The 18,625-nt window shown below is 40.7% G+C and overlaps 1 protein-coding gene across 1 annotated transcript in view; it reads left to right on the top strand.

Moving 5' to 3' along the window:
• The window catches only part of LOC127237377 (coiled-coil domain-containing protein 144A), a 46,910-nt gene that overhangs the window by 12,234 nt on the left and 16,051 nt on the right, over positions 1-18,625 (top strand). Inside the window, exons 2-5 of the mRNA XM_051205613.1 lie at positions 2,673-2,832; positions 7,115-7,173; positions 7,588-7,687; positions 17,786-17,997. Of these exons, the coding sequence (XP_051061570.1) occupies positions 2,673-2,832; positions 7,115-7,173; positions 7,588-7,687; positions 17,786-17,997 (531 nt within the window). The remainder of the gene's footprint in view (positions 1-2,672; positions 2,833-7,114; positions 7,174-7,587; positions 7,688-17,785; positions 17,998-18,625) is intronic.

Raw genomic sequence — 18,625 nt, 5'->3', positions numbered from 1 at the left:
CATCATCTCCTCTTTTCTGTCTAAATAAAAAGAAGGGCTTTAACTTTAACGTAGTAAAATATATAACAAAACAGTTATCAAAAAAAGAACTATAGTTAACAATATTTAGTCCATTAACATTTAGCAAGATTTAAAGAAAATATTTCATCATCTATCCTATCTTTGTGAGTCTAAAGTCTTATATGTAACTTACCTTTAATCCTAACTAAGGTAAAATATAACTATCTGTCTTTGACTCCATCAAAGACCACAGAAGGATAATATATAAACTCTAGAAATGACAGAAACATTTGCTACCTGGACAGTCACCCAAAGTTCTTCTGCAATGTTGGGACATCCATCTTTAGCCCATAGGCCATAGTGTGTTTGTCAGAGTTCTCAGTGAAGCAGGAAATTTTAAACTGTCCACCTGTTTTGACAATTTGTCAGTCATTTTTCTGTGTCCTGTAGAATGTCTGGCAGACTTTTCTGTGAAGTAGGAACCCTTTAAGACTGTCCATCTTGTTTTGTAAGTTCAGCAGTTACTTTCTGTGGGTCTTGCACATCCAGTTTATACAGCATAAAGTCAAACAGTCCAGGCAAGAGCAATTTCTTGCTGAACTGGCTAGTCTTGCATATTGAAACAAACTCCATAATGAGTTTCTTTGATGCCCATCTTCCTCTCAGACATAATTGCTGTTGCCAGGAGTAGTTGTGTCTCACTGTCATGAAAAACCCTAAACCATTTTAAATGCCATATTTTGTAAGTCTTTGAAAAGTTTGAATAGCTATTCACCTCAAATACATCTCTGTATATCTAGAAAACGTAACTCACCTAACTATAAGTTTTGACTATTATAGACAATTATCTATAATCTGTATTTAATTATATATTACATTCTTAAATGAACTATATAAACACAATACCTAAACAAGAGAAACATACATATCACAAATTGACCTTAAATTTGTTATCAATAACTGAAAATCCACTCCAATACAAAGTATTCATTTCTATACCATAATCTCCTTTTACCTTTAAAAAGAGGTTGGTTGTGATAATTAGCCAGTTATAAACAATCATATTTAATGAAAACAAACATTTCTATACAATATTTGGGAAATTGGGTGTTGTTCTTTCCAAACTGTTTCCTGTTGGTTAGGGATGCATTAATACCATGGGGATCCTAAGAAGACGCAGAAATCCTGGCTATAGTCTGCAAGGCTGCCTTGTCCCAGCTGTTTTGAATGTTGGATCACCTGGGACAATGTTTTAGGAGGTCTTGCTTGATCAAACCAAGTTAGTCTGGAAGGAATCCACAGCTTTTCATTTTCTGTGGAAACAAAACTAGCAGTTCTTTCCCCCCAGTAACCTGTCCTTAGACTTAAATTTTGAAGTCAAAGCATTTTTAAAATGTGTAAGTTGGATTAATTTAGCATCATTGATAATCAAGTGTGTTTATAAGTTGTTGTTCCTTCCTTAGCAATTGAGCAATTCAAAGACAACACAATAACACACAGTATCCAGACTCTTTGTGTGCTTTCCATCTTTACGTGGCTTTTTTATTACTCTTTTTCTTCTACTTCTATTTTTTTTTTTCATTCTTTTGAGGCAGGGTTTCTCTATGTAACTTTTGCCTGTCCTTGAATTTACACTGCACACCAGGTTTGCTTTGAAATTACAGAGATTTGCTTGCCTCTGTCTTCTGAGTGCTGGGATTAAAGGCGTTCACCACCACTGCCAAGTTATTATTTTTTCTTAACTAAATATCCTTATTATTTTCTTCCCAAGCCTATGTATATTTTTTAACATGCTGTAAAAACCTTTTAGGTTTTAGTTCATCTGAATCTGTCTTTACTGTATAGCTATACCTTTTTTCTAGTCATAAGTTTTGTATCTGCTAAATAACAACATTGCTAAAATTAGTTGTTACCAGGGCCTCTTAAAAGAGCCCTGCATTTCCCCCCCCCTGCTTATGCTGAGTCAGGAAACCTCCCTTAAAGGAGCCGTGCAAGTCTGCTTGTCTCTAGCAAAATGGAGCCCCCCCACAAGAAAAATGCTGCTACCAAGAAGCCTTGCCCCCCTTTTAAAAATCCCTTTTTAAGCTTTTGTTGTGTTTTAAGTGGAAGTTCTTTAGTGCCCATGTTGCAGGCGCCATTTTGTTACAAGCAGTTTCCTGCTAGCCTGGTCCCAGAGTCTCATCAGTCTCAAAATAACACAGAGACTCTGCATTAGAGTAGATGTAAAGCTGTTGGCCAGTGACTAGAGCTTTTTATTGGCTAGCTCTGTCTTAAATATTAACCCATTTCTATCAATGTAAGTGTTTCCATGTGGTCTTATCTTATTGGAGCAAGGGTCCAGACCTCTTACTTCGCTCATGTCCTAAATCTTGGCTCCTCTCTACTACATCTCCCAGAATCCTCCTTGTCTCCTAATCCTGCCTATCTTACTTTCCTATTGGCTAACAGGGCTTTATTCATTAACCAATAAGAGAAACATATTTACAGAATGACATCTCCCATCATTAGCACACTCAGCTAATCAAAATTATTTAATTTTAAATTATCTGGTCTTACATTTTTACCTTCTAAGTGTAAGTCTTTTGGAAAAGCTCTAAGTGAGAAATGAACAGAACTGTACTAGATAGTAATTGATAAACAGATAATTTCAATAAAAGCATCTTTAATTGCAGATTTGCCTCACAAGGAGAGAAGACTATGATACATGCGCAGTTGCCTTATGGCAACATGGAAAACTCGAGAACTGAAAGACAGCAATACCTTGAGAAACTTGATGTGACATACCCTGAAATGTGTTTTTGGGCAGAAATTGAGGAAAAAACTTTGAATAAGGTGAATTAATCCTGGGTAAAATCTCATATTTCTGACTTTGTTTCATCAATATAACATGTAAAACTCTCTCGATTTGACACATACAGTTATGTTTGCCTATGGACAGGGACACAACCTGAGAAATGTTGTGTTTACAGCCCTGTGCTCACACAAACTCTGTGCTTGCACAATCCCTGCTCTTTACCATAGCACTATGTCCAGAAGTCTGGTGGGACCAGTGTACATGTGGTCCATGGTAGACCAGAGAACATTACGTGGCATGTGACTTTTATTTAGACTTGAAATGTCATCTCATCCTAAAAGGAAACGATGACAAAGTTTTTGATTTTTATTTGTTGTAAATCTTGTCATAAAGTGGATGCTCAGTGTACATTTTCTGAATAATGGCATGCAAGGTAAGCCAAGGGCAATCTCTAGGATAAATGTCAGCTTAGGCATTTTTATGCTAAAATAAGGCTTACTGAGTTTTGAAATTACAATGATGTTAGTTAAATGTTTTGTAATTTAATGTTAATTCCTGGTCTCTGCCTGCATGAAAGAACTTCTTTTATTCTTTGGTAAATTTAGCTGTTAGTCAAGAAATTAGAATTTGAATAATTGTCTTAGGGTTTCTATCGTTGTCAAGAGACACCATGACCATGGCAATTCTTAATAAAGGAAAAATATTTAATTAAGGTGGCTTACTTTTTCAGAAGTTCAGTCCATTATTATCATGGTGTGATGTGGCTGTATGCAGACAGACATGGTGCTGAAGAAGAAACTGAGAGTCTTATATCTTGCAGGCAACAGGAAGTGGTCTGAGATACTGGGCAGTATCTTGAGCATATATGAGGACTCAGAGATTACCTCCACAGTGACACACTTCCTATAATAAGATTATACCTACTCCACCAAGGCCACAACTTCTAATAGTGCCACACCATTCAGAGGCTATTTTCTTTCAAACCACCATATTCTACTCTTTGACCCCAAAGGCTTGTAGTCATATCATAATGCAAAAATGAATTCAAAACAGCCTCAAAGTCCCCATAGTTTATACCAGTCTCAAACTTACTTAAAAGTGTAAAGTTCAAAGTCTCTTCTGAGATTCATGCAATCTCTTAACTGTAATCCCCTGTAAAACTAAAACCAAATAAACAGACCAAACACTTCCAACAAATATGGCACAGGATATACTTTACAATTCCAAAACATAAGGCAGGGAGCATAGTGAGGAAATACTGGACCAAAGCAAGACTGAGAATCATCTGGGCAAACTCCAAACTCTTCCTCTCCTTGTCTGATGTCAAAATGCTCTTCAGATCTCCAACTCCTTTCAGCTTGTTGACTGTAACACACTTCTTTCTCTTGGGCTGATTCTGAGCCCTGTTAGCAAGTTTCCTTGGCAGGTATACCATAGCTCTGGCATCCCTAACATCTTGGGGTCTCCAGGCAATTCAGGCTTCAACTTCATAGCTTCACACAATGGCTCCTCTAGACCTCCATTCAGGGACACACTTGACACATGCTTGCCTCAGTGGCTTTCCTTAGATGTGGAGGCAAATTTCTTAACCCATTTCTTTTATCATTAATTCCAGACCATGGGGCCAAAGCTACCAAGTTCTGCTGCTTGCTGGAGCTAGAGTTTGGCCCTTCATTCAATTACATCTTCACCAGCTTTCTGTTTTCCTTCACTGCCTAAGTTGCTCTGTAGACCAAGCTGGACTCAAACTCAGAGATCTGCCAGCCTCTGCCTTTTGATTGCTGGGATTAAAGGTGTGCCCCACCACACCCAACTCTAAGATTTTCTTTAATTCCTTTTCACAATTTGGAATTTTAGCTGGGTGGGATCTTGCCCTGAGGTCACCACTCCCTTTATTACATTTCTTAATCTGTTTACCTTCTTGAATACAGGGTTTTCCCCTCCTCAGTAGATGAATTCATGATGCTATCTCTCTGCCTTTCCTCATGTTGTTCATTTTGGCTTTTCCATGTTTACTATCTGGCCTCATTATTGTTGTGCCCAAATTCTGAACCCTCAAGTCATCAAGAGAATCATTTTGATGCAAAAGCGAAGAGTCTTTTATTATTTAACGAGTTAACTCGGTCTTCCCTCCCTCTGACATGATGGGCAGGAGTAAGAAGGACCTGGAGGGGCTGGGGTGGGGTGGGGGAGGGATCACCAGGTGGGGAATTTATTGGGTAGAGTGAGGGGAGTGTCTAGGGGTACGCAACAGTCTCAAGATTGGTGTACTTGCAGGCTTGGGCTACCTGTCCCAAAGCAACCAGTTAACTAATCAGCGCAGGACAGGTCACCCAAGCCCAGAAGCACACCAATCCTGAGACTGCTGCACACCCCTAGACACTCCCCTTACACTGCCCAATAAGTTTCCTGCCTCTTGGTTTCTCAGGGTCCTACTCATGACAACAGCTGTGTTAGACAGACGGGAAGGGCTTGAGTTAATGCAGTTAACTCGTTAATAACAAAAGACACTTTGCTTTTGCACTGGAATGGGTCTCTTGGTGATTTGGGGGGTTGAAAACTTGGGCACAACACTTACCACATAACTTGTGGAAAGCCCCTGCAGCAGCTTCTTTTATATACCATTCCACAACAGCTTAACACTCATGGAGTGTGGCAAAGCAGACTCACAGGACAGAAGTTGGGGCAGACTGAGGACTCTTGATTTCACAATAGAGTCCATCAGCGGCTTTAGCTTATCTCCAGGTCATGTCACTTTGATGTCCCTTATTCTAGCAGGTGCCATTTGCACTGCACTATACCTACCACAGCCTACAGAGTATGGCTATTCTAGGTGGGAAAGAGTACTGTTGTCTAGTTGTTGTGTGGCTTTTTCTGTGGAGATGTGACTAAACGTCTTCACACCAGATACAACAATGACATACCAAAAGAACAGTGAATGCTGCCCAAGGTGGGCTGTATGTAATCTACACTGAGCTTGGGGATCACTAGAGAAGCACAGGAGAACATGGGTAGCTGAATCATGAAAAGCCCATCCCAGCAGAGTGACAGCTCAGACATTCCCAGCACAACATATAGGCAGCTCTGTGGAAGAGTGTTTTCTCCCACAGGTATTGTTTGAGCCCCTAGAGGGATCCCTATGAGTTTTGTGGACATCCTGAGCCTAGTAATTTTCATGAGCTTCTGGAGTCTTATGATCCCCACTTTCCTTTAGGAAGGGATGTTTCATCCAGAGAAAACAGCTATACAACACTGTTATAATTGTTCAAATTTCAATAAGTACTAAGGATGCATTAGGAGTCTCACCTGTCATATGATGCCACTTTCTCTAAAGTGAGAAGGGACTTATCAGGAAGAGCTCCCTGCTCACATATTATAATATAAAATGCAATCTTGATGCTAATACCAGTGGCACATGTTATATGTAGCTTATAATATGCCATCTGTATATTCCCTGACCATATCCAGACAATCCAATGTAGTAGTTTCTATCAATATCTCCATATCACAGATGAAGAAACCAAGACAAAACCTTAACTTGCTCAGGATTCCTCACCTTATAACTGTTGAGATGGAGACCCTCACATTCTGGCATCTGTGTAGATACCATCCCTGAAAAATGATCCCATGAGACATTGTAGTGGTCTAAATGAGAAAAGTCCCTATAGATTTATATATTTGAATGCTTAGTCATCATGGAGTGCACTATTTGAGAAGGGTTAGGAGGTACAGCCTTGTGGGAGGGAGTGTGATGTTGGGAGAGAGCTTTGAGGTTCCAAAAGCCCATGCTAGGCCCAGTCTGCCATGCCTGCCATCATGTCGTTCACTGCTGTGATAATGGGCTAAGAGTCGGAAACTGTCAGCAAGCCCTCAGTTAAATGCTTTCTTTTGAAGAAGTTGCCATGGTCATGGCATCTCTTCACAGCAATAGAACAGTGGCCACATGTTAGTTTTTATCATCACTAATATGATTTCTCAAATACAGGTCAGTAAGGAGATGTTTGGAAGTAAAACAGTTCATTTCTACCACATGGAATTTGCTCTATTTTATCAATTGTTTCACCTTGAGTATCTGATAAAATACAGTTCAAAACTAATTAGTGCCGGGCTCATAAATACTTCTGGAAAAAGCCAGATAGTGTGATATTAGGCTTCGCAGGCCACCAGGTTCTGCTGCAATAGGTCTGCTAGCTCTCCAGTTACAGCACAGGGAAAACCATGTACGTCATGCAGAGGAAGTGTCTGCCCGTACCCCGAGAAACATGAGATGGACATGCTTGCGCTGGCCTAATTGTAACTTTCCCCTTTTCTTTGTTCCAGTTGCAAGAAGCATTGGAGATGCTAAAAGCTGCGGAGATGATGTGCCGTAGGATTCAGAGGTATAACTGCATGCAGCTGGCAAAGACAGCTAGAGTGTTTATGAGGCAGACAGGCAGAGCAGTGTGAGCCCTGCATCCACACGAGCAGAGGTGCATGCATGTAAAGCCTCGGTGAATTTTATGCTTCCAGTCATTTGACTTGCATTACATAATTGCACAGGGCAGGGAGTTAAGTCAGTGGCAGGATGTATGTTTGCATGCATAAGGCCCTGATCTCATCCATGAGCACCACAAAAATAGAGGGAGAAAGCAGTTACTCACACAATCTCCAAACTTCACAAACATAGCGAGGAAAAGGATTCATCTACCAAATACCTTGGTTTTCAAAGAAGTTGTAAATTACTTTTAAGACAATCATTTAGAAATCATGTATTTAAAATTCACCGGTGAGAATAATTGCTTTAAAATATTTAGGATTGAACTTGAAAATTCCAGCTTGATTGTTACAACTGAAAAGCAAGCAAAGGAGATGGAAGCACTCTGGGGAAAACTGCTGAGTGCAGGAGTCAATGTGGTAAGTCAGTTTCACTGGCTTCTCACTAATGTCATTAATATGGAAGAGATGTTCTTTCTCTGGTAGTATTTATTCCACAGGAGTATGTTGTCAGGTACGAAAAGGCACACTGATAAAATATTTGTTTCAGATACGTTGCTACTATTATTAGTAGAGGTGTAAGTCCTCTGACTATGGAAATGGACTGAACTAATGAATGATTTTGGTGGCAATTTTTAATAGTGATGGCCTTGTTTTACTTATTGAGTCATTAATTTGCACACTGTTGTGAATATGTCTGAGTCTCTGATAAAAGTGTTGAATAACTCTTACATTTAGTAGTGTCTACATGAGGAATTCTGTATTTCTCTTATTGCCAGACTCTTACAGTTAGCTTCTATTCTGGTTTTCCTTTCTGTTTCTGATAAAACAGGGACTGAACAGGCTGGTTTATGTGTCAACTTGACATATGCTAAAGTCATCAGAGGAAGGAGCCTTAGTTGAGGAAATGCTCCTGTGAGATCCTGTTGTAAGGCATTTTCTCAATTAGTGATCAATGGAGAAGGGCCCAGCCCAATGTGGGTGGCACCATCCTTGAACTGGTCATCCTGGGTTCTATAAGAGAGCAGGGTGAAACCTCTTAGAAGAGAAAGTGGGAGGTACCCTTGAATGAATTGGTATAAGAGACCACTTCCTGAATATAATGTCAGTAGCATAGACACTGAGATTGACAATTAATAAATAAGTCCTCCTGAAACTGAGAAGCTTCTGTAAGGCAAAGGACACAGTTGACAAGACCAAATGGCAGCCCACAGAATGGGAAAAGATCTTCACCAACCCCACATCTGACAGAGGGCCGATTTCCAAGAGTTACAAAGAACTCAATAAGCTAGCCACCAAAACACCAAATAATCCAATAAAAAGTGGGGTACAGAATTCTCAATAGAGGAATCTAAAATGTCTGACACTTAAAAAGTGCTCAACATCCTTAGCCATCAGGGAAATTCAAATCAAAACAACTCTGAGAGACCATCTTACTCCTGTCAGAATGGCTAAAATTAGATTCAAATCAAAACAATTCTGAGAGACCATCTTACTCCTGTCAGAATGGCTAAAATTAGAAACACTGCTGGAGAGGATGTGGAGAAAGGGGAACTCTCCTCCATTGCTGGTGAGTTGCAAACTTGTACAGCCATTTTGGAGATCAGTATGGCGGTTCCTCAGGAAAATGAGAATCAGTCTACCGCAGGACCTGGCAATTCTATTCTTAGGCATATACCCAAAGGATGCACATTCATACAACAGGAACATCTGTTCATTATGTTCATAGTAGCATTATTTGTAATAGCCAGAACCTGGAAGCAACTTAGATGCCCCTCAAGTGAAGAATGGATACATTTACACAATGGAGTACTTCTCAGTGGTGGTGGTGGGGGGGACAAAAAACAAACAAACAAACAAACAAACAAAAAAAAAAAAACAATGAAATCTTGGAATTCACGGGCAAATGGATGGAACTAGAAGAAACAATCCTGAATGAGGTAAACCAGTCACAGAAAGACAAACATGGTATGCACTCACTTATATATGGGTAATAGACATAGAGCAAAGGATCACCAGCCCACAATCCACACCTCTAGAGAAGCTAGGAAACAAGGAGGACCCTAAGAGAGACATACATGGTCCCCTGGAGAAAGGGACAAGATCTCCTGAGCAAATTGGGAGCATGGTGGGGGTGGGGGAAGGAGAAGAGAGGTAGGAGAAAGAGAAGGGGAGAAGAGGAGCGGGGAGGAGAACATAAGCGATCAGGTAGATTGAGTCAGGGGAAGAACAGAGGAGAGCAAGAAAAGAGATACCTAATAGTGGGAGCCGTTATAGATTTAAAGAAAAATCTGGCAGTAGAGAAATGTCCAGAGATCCGCAAGGATGACCTCATCTAAGAGTCTAAGCAATAGTGGAAAGGCTACCTTAAATGCCCTTCCCCTATAATGAGATTGATGACTACCTTATATACCACTCTAGAACCTTCATCCAGTAGCTGATGGAAGCAGAAGCAGAGACCCACAGCTAAGCATTGAGTTGAGCCAAACTCCTGTAATCCAGTTGCAGAGAGGGAGCAGTGATGAGCAAAAACCACAATGGGGAAACCCACAGAAACAGTTGACCTGAGCAAATGGGAGCTCAGAGACCAGTCTACCAGCTGAGCAACCAGCACAGGACCAAACCAGTCCCCCTGAACATGGGTGTCAGGAGGCCTGGGCAGTCTATGGGGCCTCTGGCAGTGGAACCAGTATTCATCCCTAGTGCACAAATAGACTTTGGGAGCCCATTCCCCATAGAGGGATAGATACTTTCTCAGCCTAGATACACAGGGGTGGTGGGGTGGTTAGGCCCTGCCCCAAATGATGAGACAGACTTTGATGATCCCCCATGGAAGGTCTCACCCTCCCTGGGGAATGGATTGGGGGGTGAGTTGGGGGATAGGTGGAAGGCATGGGAAGATGGGAGGAAGGGGGAGCTGGAATTGATATGTAAAATAAGATTGTTTCTAATTTAAATAAAAATTTGTTTAAAAAACAGGGTGAGCAAGCCATGTGGAGCAAATCAGTAAGCAGTTCTCTTCATGGCCTCTGCAGCAGGTTCTAGCCCTGCTTGAGTTCCTCTTCTGACTTCCTCCAATCTGGAAGGGTTAGACAGATAAACCCTTTCCTTCCCAACTTGCATTTTGGTCCTGGTATTTCATCACAGCAACAGGAACCCTAACTTAGACATGGACCAAAGCCAACCTGGGGAGAAGAGCGTCTATTTCCCTGTAGAACTCCCAGTCATGGTCCATCACTGAGGGAAGTCAGGGTCAGGACTTAAGGCAGGAGACTGAAGGCAGGGACTGAAGCATAGACCACAGAGGATGCTGCTTACTGATTTGCTCCCCTGGCTTGCTCAGCTACATTTCTTAAGCAGCCCAGGCCCACATGCCTAGGTGTGCTATACCCATCTATCAATTGGCAATCCAAAAAATGTCCCACAGATATGCCCCAAGCCAATCTGATAGTGAAATTCCTCATTTGAGGTTTCCTTTTTCCAGATATGTCAAGGTGACAATTAAGGATAACTGTGACAGCTAGGGGGAATAAATGAATTACAGTTTCTACTCCTTGTCAAGAATAAATACTAAGTCTTAGGGAAGCATTTTTGTGCCAGAGAATTGTTCTCTCCCTTGCCTTTTGGAGTTCTAAAAAAGAAAAGTTATGTCAATAAAATAAAAAAAAAAATAGACATGGTTTCTTGGTTGACTTGAACCTCACAGAGTACCTAGGACTCCCAGGACTGACATTCATCAGGGTCTGAGCTTCCCAACCATGAAACAGTCTATGTTCCTGAAAGGTGGTTTCATTGTTAATCTCACTGGTCAAGAATAAGACCACTAGCACCATTTAAAGCCAAATTTGAAGCAAGCTTTATTTAATATTTGCCAGGTAGAAAGGCTCTGGCCAGGTTTCCCAGAAACAAAATGGCCCAGTTTGCAGCACGTATCGTGACATATTTCCTGCCCGTGAACCTCCTGTCTACATGTGATCAAGCATACGCAGAGCAGATAGGTCAAACAAACCTGTTTAGGGGCTTGTTACCTCCCATAAACAATAGCCTCCAGCATTTCAGGAACTATCTGTCTTTGGGCAAGGGGCTTGCAAATCAGAGGCATTTTTGTTTCATGGATCTCTTAAGCATAGTAATTAAAACTTAAAATGTAACTGTGGATCTCACAGTATCACTGGGATTGAAATATGATTGTTATAAAATGAAAGCTATGTTACCAATGCATCAAGCAGATGCTCTTGGCGTCTTGGCATCCATGTTTTCCTTCCTGGAAATTGACACCTGTTGCATTGTGAACACCACATTTTACCAGTGAACAAGTTGCTCTCTGTAGTGGTTAACCTTGATCACCAAATTGATAGGATCCTTAACAACCTAAGAGACAAGCTTGTTATGAGCAGTTTTCCTGCCAGCCTGGTCACACACCCGTGTCACCCCAAATAACACAGAGAGACACTGTATTAGATATAAAGCTATTGGCCTGTTACTAGCATTTCTTATTGGCTAGCTCTGTCTTAAATATTAACCCATTTCTATCAATCTAAGTGTTTCCACGTGGTCTTATTTTACCGGAGAGAGGGTATGGACCTTCTTCCCTAATGTCTCTATATCTTGATTCCCCTCCCTACTACATCTTCCAGAATCCTCCTTGTCCCCCAGTCCTGCCTATCTTGCCTTCGTATTTGCTGACAGTGCTTTATTCATTAACCAATAAGAGAAACATATTTACAGAATGACATCTCCCATCATCTTCTCTTTTCTGTCTAAAATAAAAAGAAGGGTTTTAACCTTAACATAGCAAAAATATATAACAAAACAGTTATCAAATAAAAACCACCATTAACAATATTCAGTCCATTAATATTTAGCAAGATTTAAAGAAAATATTCCATCATCTATCCCATCTTTGTGAGTCTAAAGTCCTATATGTAACTTATCTTTAATCCTAACTAAGGAAAATCATAACCATAACTGTCTTCAACTCCATCAAAGACCACAGAAGGATAGTATATAAACTCTAGAAATGAGAGAGACAACTCACTGACTGGTCAGTCACCTGAAGTTCTTCTGTAATATTCCATCTTCAGCCTATAGGCCATAATGTGTCTGGCAGACTACTCAGCAAAGCAGGAAACTTTACACTGTCCACCTGTTTTGGCAGTTTGTCCATCACTTTTCTGTGTCCTATAGACTGTCTGGCAGGCTCTTCCATGAAGCAGCAACTCTGTAGCAATGCCCATCTTGTTTCAGCAGTCACTTTTTTGTGGGTCCTGCATGTCCAGATTATACAGCATAAAGTCAACCATTCCAGACAAGAGCAGTGTCTTGCCCAAATGGCTAGTCTTGCCACATTGGGAGAAAACTTCATAACGAGTTTCTTCAATGTCCATCTTCCTTTCTGATGCCAGGAGCAGTTATGTCTCACTATCAAGAAAAAACTCTAAACCATTTTAAATACCATATTCTGTAGGTCTTTGAAAGGTTTGAAGAATGCCTATCCATTTGAAATATATCTCTGTATATCTTGAAAACCTAACTAAACTATAAGTTTTGACTATTATTGATAAAACCTTACTAAGTTTTCACTATTATAGGTAAAATCTAAAATCTGTACTAAATTATACATTTTTTAATGAGCTACGTAAACACAATACCTAAACAAAAGGAGAAATAAATATACATATCACAAAATTGATCTTAAATTTGTATCAGTAAATTAAAATCCATTCCAAAACAAAGTATTCATTTCTATACCATAATCCCCTTTTACCTTTAAAAGGAGATTGGTTGTGGTCATTAACCATTTATAATCAACCCCATTTAAATGAAAACAAACATTTATAGACAATATTTGAGGATTTCCAAACCGCTTCCTGCTGGTAGGGGGCGCTGTCATACAGATCCTAAGAAGATGCAGAATTCCTGGCTGTACTCCTCTATACAGCTGCCGGCTGCCTTGTCCCAGATATTTTGAATGTTGGATCGCCTGGGACACTGTTTCAGGGGGTCTTGTTTGATAAAATCATGTTAGTCTGGAAGGAATCCACAGCTTTTTCTTTTTTCTTTTTTTAATTTTTATTTTACATATCGATCCCAGTTCCCTTTACCTCCCTCTCTTCCTCTCTCCTGTTAGCAGTAAGGTTTTTCCTGCCAGCCCATCTGGTCCCACCACCACACCAGCCCCAAATAACACACAGAGATGCTGTATTAGATATAAAGCTGTTGGCTACTTACTAATTTCTCATCGGCTGGCTCTGTCTTAAATATTAACCCATTTCTATTAATCCAAGTATTTCCATGTGGTCTCTTCTTACCAGAGAGAGGGGCCAGGGTTCTTCTCTCAGTCCACCATCTTGGATCTCCTCCCTACTACTTCCTCTCTCCTCCTAATCCAGCCTGTCTTGCTTTCCTATTGGCTTTATTCATTAACCAATATGAGAAACATATTTACAGAAAGACATTTCCCATCATCCTCCCTCTTTCCCTCTCTCCCATCCTTACATGCACCCAACAACCTTCCCCTACCATCCCCCTCCCACTCCACATGTAGGGTGATGCCCTCCAGGAGGGGTCATCTAAATCTAAGTCTTTTGGAGGGAATAGGACTTTTCTCTGGTCTCTAGGTTAAGGGAGTATCCCTCCATGGGGTATGTGCCCACAAAGTCCTTTTGTGCACCAGGAATACATCCTGGTTCCACTGTATGAGGACTCTTAGACTGCATAGGCCTTCTAGCTGAGGCCTCTAGCTGAGTCAGTCCCATGCTTGATTCCCAGCTATCAGTCTGGGGGCCCATTAGCTTCTCCTTGTTCAGGTTAGCTGTCTATGTGTTTCTGCAACCTGGTCTTGTCCTCCCTCTCTGCATCTGGATTCTAGTTCAGCTCAGTGTTTAGTTCTGTTTGCTTCTGTTTCCAACAGGTACTAGATTAGGGCTCCATGATGGTGGATAAGTTAGTCGTTGATCTCATTATCAGGGAAGGACATTTATGGTAGCCTTTCCACTATTGCTCAAATTGTTAATTGGGGTCAGTCTTGTAGGTCTCTGATCATTTCTTTAGGTTCAGTTTTCTCTTTAAAATCCCATAATGGCTCCCTCTTTTATATTCTCTCTCTCTCTTTTCTCTCTTCTATTCCTCCCCTGACTCAATTTTCCTAGTCACACATGCTTTCCTCTCTTCCCCTTCTCTTTTTCCTAGTTTCACTCTCCACTCACTGTCCTCCCACTTCCCATATGCTTAGAACTTATCCTTTCTCCCTTCTGTGAGGGACCTTATATGAATCTCTTAGAATCCACCTTGTATCCTAGTTCCTCTGGCGGTGTGAATTATAGGCTGGTGATCCTTTGCTCTATGTCTAAAATCCATATACGAGGGAGTACATACCATGTTCCTCTTTTTGTGACTGGGTTACCTCATTCAGGATGGTTTCGTCAAGTTCCATCCACTTGCCTGCGAATTTCAAGATTCCATTTTCCCCCCCACAGGGTAGTATTCCATTGTGTAGATGTGCCACATCTTCTTTATCCATTCTTCAGTTGAGGGGCATTTGAGTTGCTTCCAGGTTCTGGCTATTACAAATAATGCTGCTATGAACATAGTTGAGCACATGTCTTTCTTGCATGGATGTGGATCATTTGGGCATATGCCTAAGAGTGGAATTGTTGGGTCCTGTGGTAGACTGATTCCCATTTTCCTGAGGAACCACCATAGTGATCTCCAAAATGGCTGTACAAGTTTGCATTCCCACCAACAATGGAGGAGTGTTCACCTTTCTCTACATCCTCTCCAGCATAAGTTGTCATTGGTGTTTCTAATTTTAGCCATTCTGGCAGGAAAAAGATAGTATCTCAAAGTTGTTTTGATTTGCATTTCCCTGATAGCTAAGGATGTTGAGCACTTTCTTAAGTGTCTTTCAGCCTTTTTGATTTCCTTTATTAAGAATTCTTTTTTCAGTTCTGTACCACATTTTTAAATAGGGTTATTTGGTGTTTTGTTGACTAGTTTCTTGAATTCTTTGTATATTTTGGAGATCAGCCCTTTGTCAGATGTAGGATTGGTGAAAATCTTTTCCCAGTCTGTGGGCTGCCGTTTGTCTTGTCCACTGTATCCTTTGCCTTACAGAAGCTTCTAAGTTTGAGGAGGTCCCATTTATAAATTGTTGATATCAGTGTCTGTGCTCCTGGAGTTATGTTCAGGAAGTGGTGTTCTATATCAATTTTTTCAAGGGTACCACCCACTTTCTCTTCTAAGAGGTTCAGTGTGGCTGAACCTACACACCTTTGAGCACCTGATTTTTGACAAAACAGCTAAAAGTATACAATGGGAAGAGGAAAGCATCTTCAACAAATGGTGCTGGCACAATTGGATGAGGGTGTGTAGAAGACTGCCGATAGACCCATGTCTATCGCCAGGCACAAAACTCAAGTCTAAATGGATCAAAGACCTCAACATAAATCCAGCTTTTTATATTTGTGGAAACAAAATTAGAAATTCTTTTCCCCAGTAACCTGTCCTTAGACTTAAAATTTGAAGTCAAAGCATTTTTAAAATATATAAATTGGATTAATCTAGCAGCATTTCTTTGAACAGTTGTTGCTATTTCCTCAGCAAACAATACAAAGACAACACATTAGCATAGAGTATCTAGACTCTTTGTGTGCCTTTCATCTTCACATGGCTTTTTTATTACTATATTTCTTCTACTTCTATTTTTTTTCATTTTTTTTGAGACAGAGTTTCTCTGTGTAACTTTCATCTGTTCTGGAATTAACTCTGTATACCAGGTTTGCTTTGAAATCACAGAGATCTGCTTGCCTCTGTCTCCCAAGTGCTGGAATTAAAGGCATGTGCCACCACACCCAGCTACTCTCTTTCTTTCTTTCTGTTTTTTTTTTTTTAAAACCACTTCATCCTGTTTATTTTTCTCTCCCAAGTCTACATATATTTTAATACACATTGTAAACCTTCAGAGTTTTTTCTTTATCTGAATCTGTCTTTATGTTGAGTCAGGAAACCTCACTTAAAGGAGCCGCACAAATTTCTGCTTGTCTCTAGCAAAACAGAGTCCCATCGAGAACAATGTTGTTAGTAAGAAGCCTTGCTTGTCTCTGTTCTTTTGTGTCCAAAACCACTTTTAAAGCAAAGTTTTAATCGAAAGTTCTCAGGTCTCACATTGTAGGCGCCATTTTGTTATGAGCAGTTTCCCTGCCAGCCTGGTCCCACACCAGTGTGAGCCCCAAATAACACACAGAGACCATGTATTAGATATAAAGCTGTTGGCCTATTATTAGCATTTCTTATTGGCTAGCTCTGTTTTAAATATTAACCCATTTCTATCAATCTAAGTATTCCACGTGGTCTTATCTTACCAGGGAGAGGGTCCTGCTGGACCTTCTTCTCAAGTCCCTACATCTTGAATCCCCTCCTACCTCTTCCAGAGTCCTTCTTGGCACCTAGAGTGCCTATCTTGCTTTCCTATTGGCCAACAGGGCTTTATTCATTAATCAATAAGAGAAAATATTTACAGAATGACATCACCTGTCACAAACTTCTATGCATGATGTGAACCATTATGTTGGCTAGGTTAATCGAAGTGGGGAGACCTGCCCCAAAGGGGACAGCACCCTTTCCATGCCTGGGATCCTAGATTATATACAAAGGAGAGGGATCTGGGTACCATTCATAGCTCTGGGCTTCCTGAATGTGGATACAATGTGACCAGTCATCTCAAGATCCTCCCACTGTGACTTCCCTGACATCATGGACTGAACCTTCAGGCTGCAAGCTAAAATAGTCCTTTTCTCTCTTCGCTAATACACCCTCACTAACGATTTTCTATGTCACAATAGCTAGAGATACGCAGACCCATTACAGAAACATTAGTGGAGGGACATTTGTGTTGACTGTTTTTGTTGTTCTTGTGGGGTTCCTAGGATGGAATTCCAGATACCTTTTCGCTCCTTTTCAGGTTGCAGGGTTTGTGATTAAAATTTCTGAATTGATTTTATTATTTTTGGAACTATGAAATTACGCAGGAACTAACACAAGTTGATTTATGGCTGAGGATGCAACTCAGCTTGTGTATCTTGAGCCAAGGTTCACTTTCAAAGCGCAGCACTTCACACCCACAGGAAGCCCCCAACACACACATGCAAAGTATGCATCACAGATAATGTATTTGCCATATTTAATACAGTTGATACTGCAGAAAATTATTTTAAACTCCAGTACTGCTTTTCTTTATTGAGCTAATTTTTTTACTAGCATGCAGAGAAACTGACATTTTCATGGACAGATGTCATCATCTGTTGTTGCTCTTCCCCCAGCCCCCACTGCCCTCCTTGTGTCCCCTTACTCCCCTTTGCTGGTCACCTTATTTTCCCCAGAGTGTCTCTTCAAAATGTTTACTCCATTTCTGGCAAACTTACAGCTGCTGAGTCACTAGTGTGAACTGAGAAATCTTCAAGTTCACAGTAGTTCCTTGCGTTCTGATGTGTAAAAATCCACCTTTGTAACTGGTTCCAGGATGAGGCAGCACCCAGAGGAGATGCAGGGAAGAGGAGGAGAGAGGATGCTGCTGAACTGTGCAGTCAGGCGGAGCTGATGAAGCTCGTATCTGAGCTCTCTGAGATGAGGATGCAGGACGATTCTTGTAAAATGGAAGTGGAAAAATACAAGGAGCTGTATCTCAAAGAGCTGAGGAGTAATAACGCCTTACTCTCACTTCTTCCAAGTAGGTGAGTGGGAGAGAGAAATGCTGAGGAGGAACCAGTCTCAAGGCCTTGTCACTAAAGCATAACCCTTAGTGAGCTGGGTCCCTGGGTTTGTCGATTGCGAAAGCTATGTAGATATCGTAATTCTGGGAAGACACAGTGACAAATGAACTTACTTTGAAATGTTAATCCAGGACACGTCTTAGTCCTCCACTCTTGGTTGTACATCTATTTTCCACCTTAGTATTCTTACTTAGTTAATCTATTGATTTTTAGGCGCTGATGAGACTCTCTTGATATAACTTGATTATCAGTGTTTTCACAAATAAAAATATTAAAAGCATAGCTACTTTTGGAGGATTATAACCTAAACCCAACTGTCAAGTGCTGCTGACACTATTGCCCTGGGCACATTCTAGCACTGACAATTTTCTTCAGTATCAACTGTATTAAATATGGCTAATACATATCTGTGATGCGTACTTTGCATGTGTGTGTTGGGGGCTTCTTGTGGGTGTGGAGTGCACATTCTGGCACTGATAATTTAACTTTCCTGCGGTTCAGTGTCACCACTAGAGGGAGCCACAGAGTCACTGCCCTTCCCCATTTTTCTCTCCAGGCAAGCATTGTTGAGATACAGGAAAAGACCATC

This window comes from Phodopus roborovskii, unplaced genomic scaffold (genome assembly GCF_943737965.1).
Source record: "Phodopus roborovskii unplaced genomic scaffold, PHOROB, whole genome shotgun sequence".
NCBI classification, from domain to species: domain Eukaryota; kingdom Metazoa; phylum Chordata; class Mammalia; order Rodentia; family Cricetidae; genus Phodopus; species Phodopus roborovskii.
This window is presented reverse-complemented; position numbering and strand designations above follow the sequence as displayed.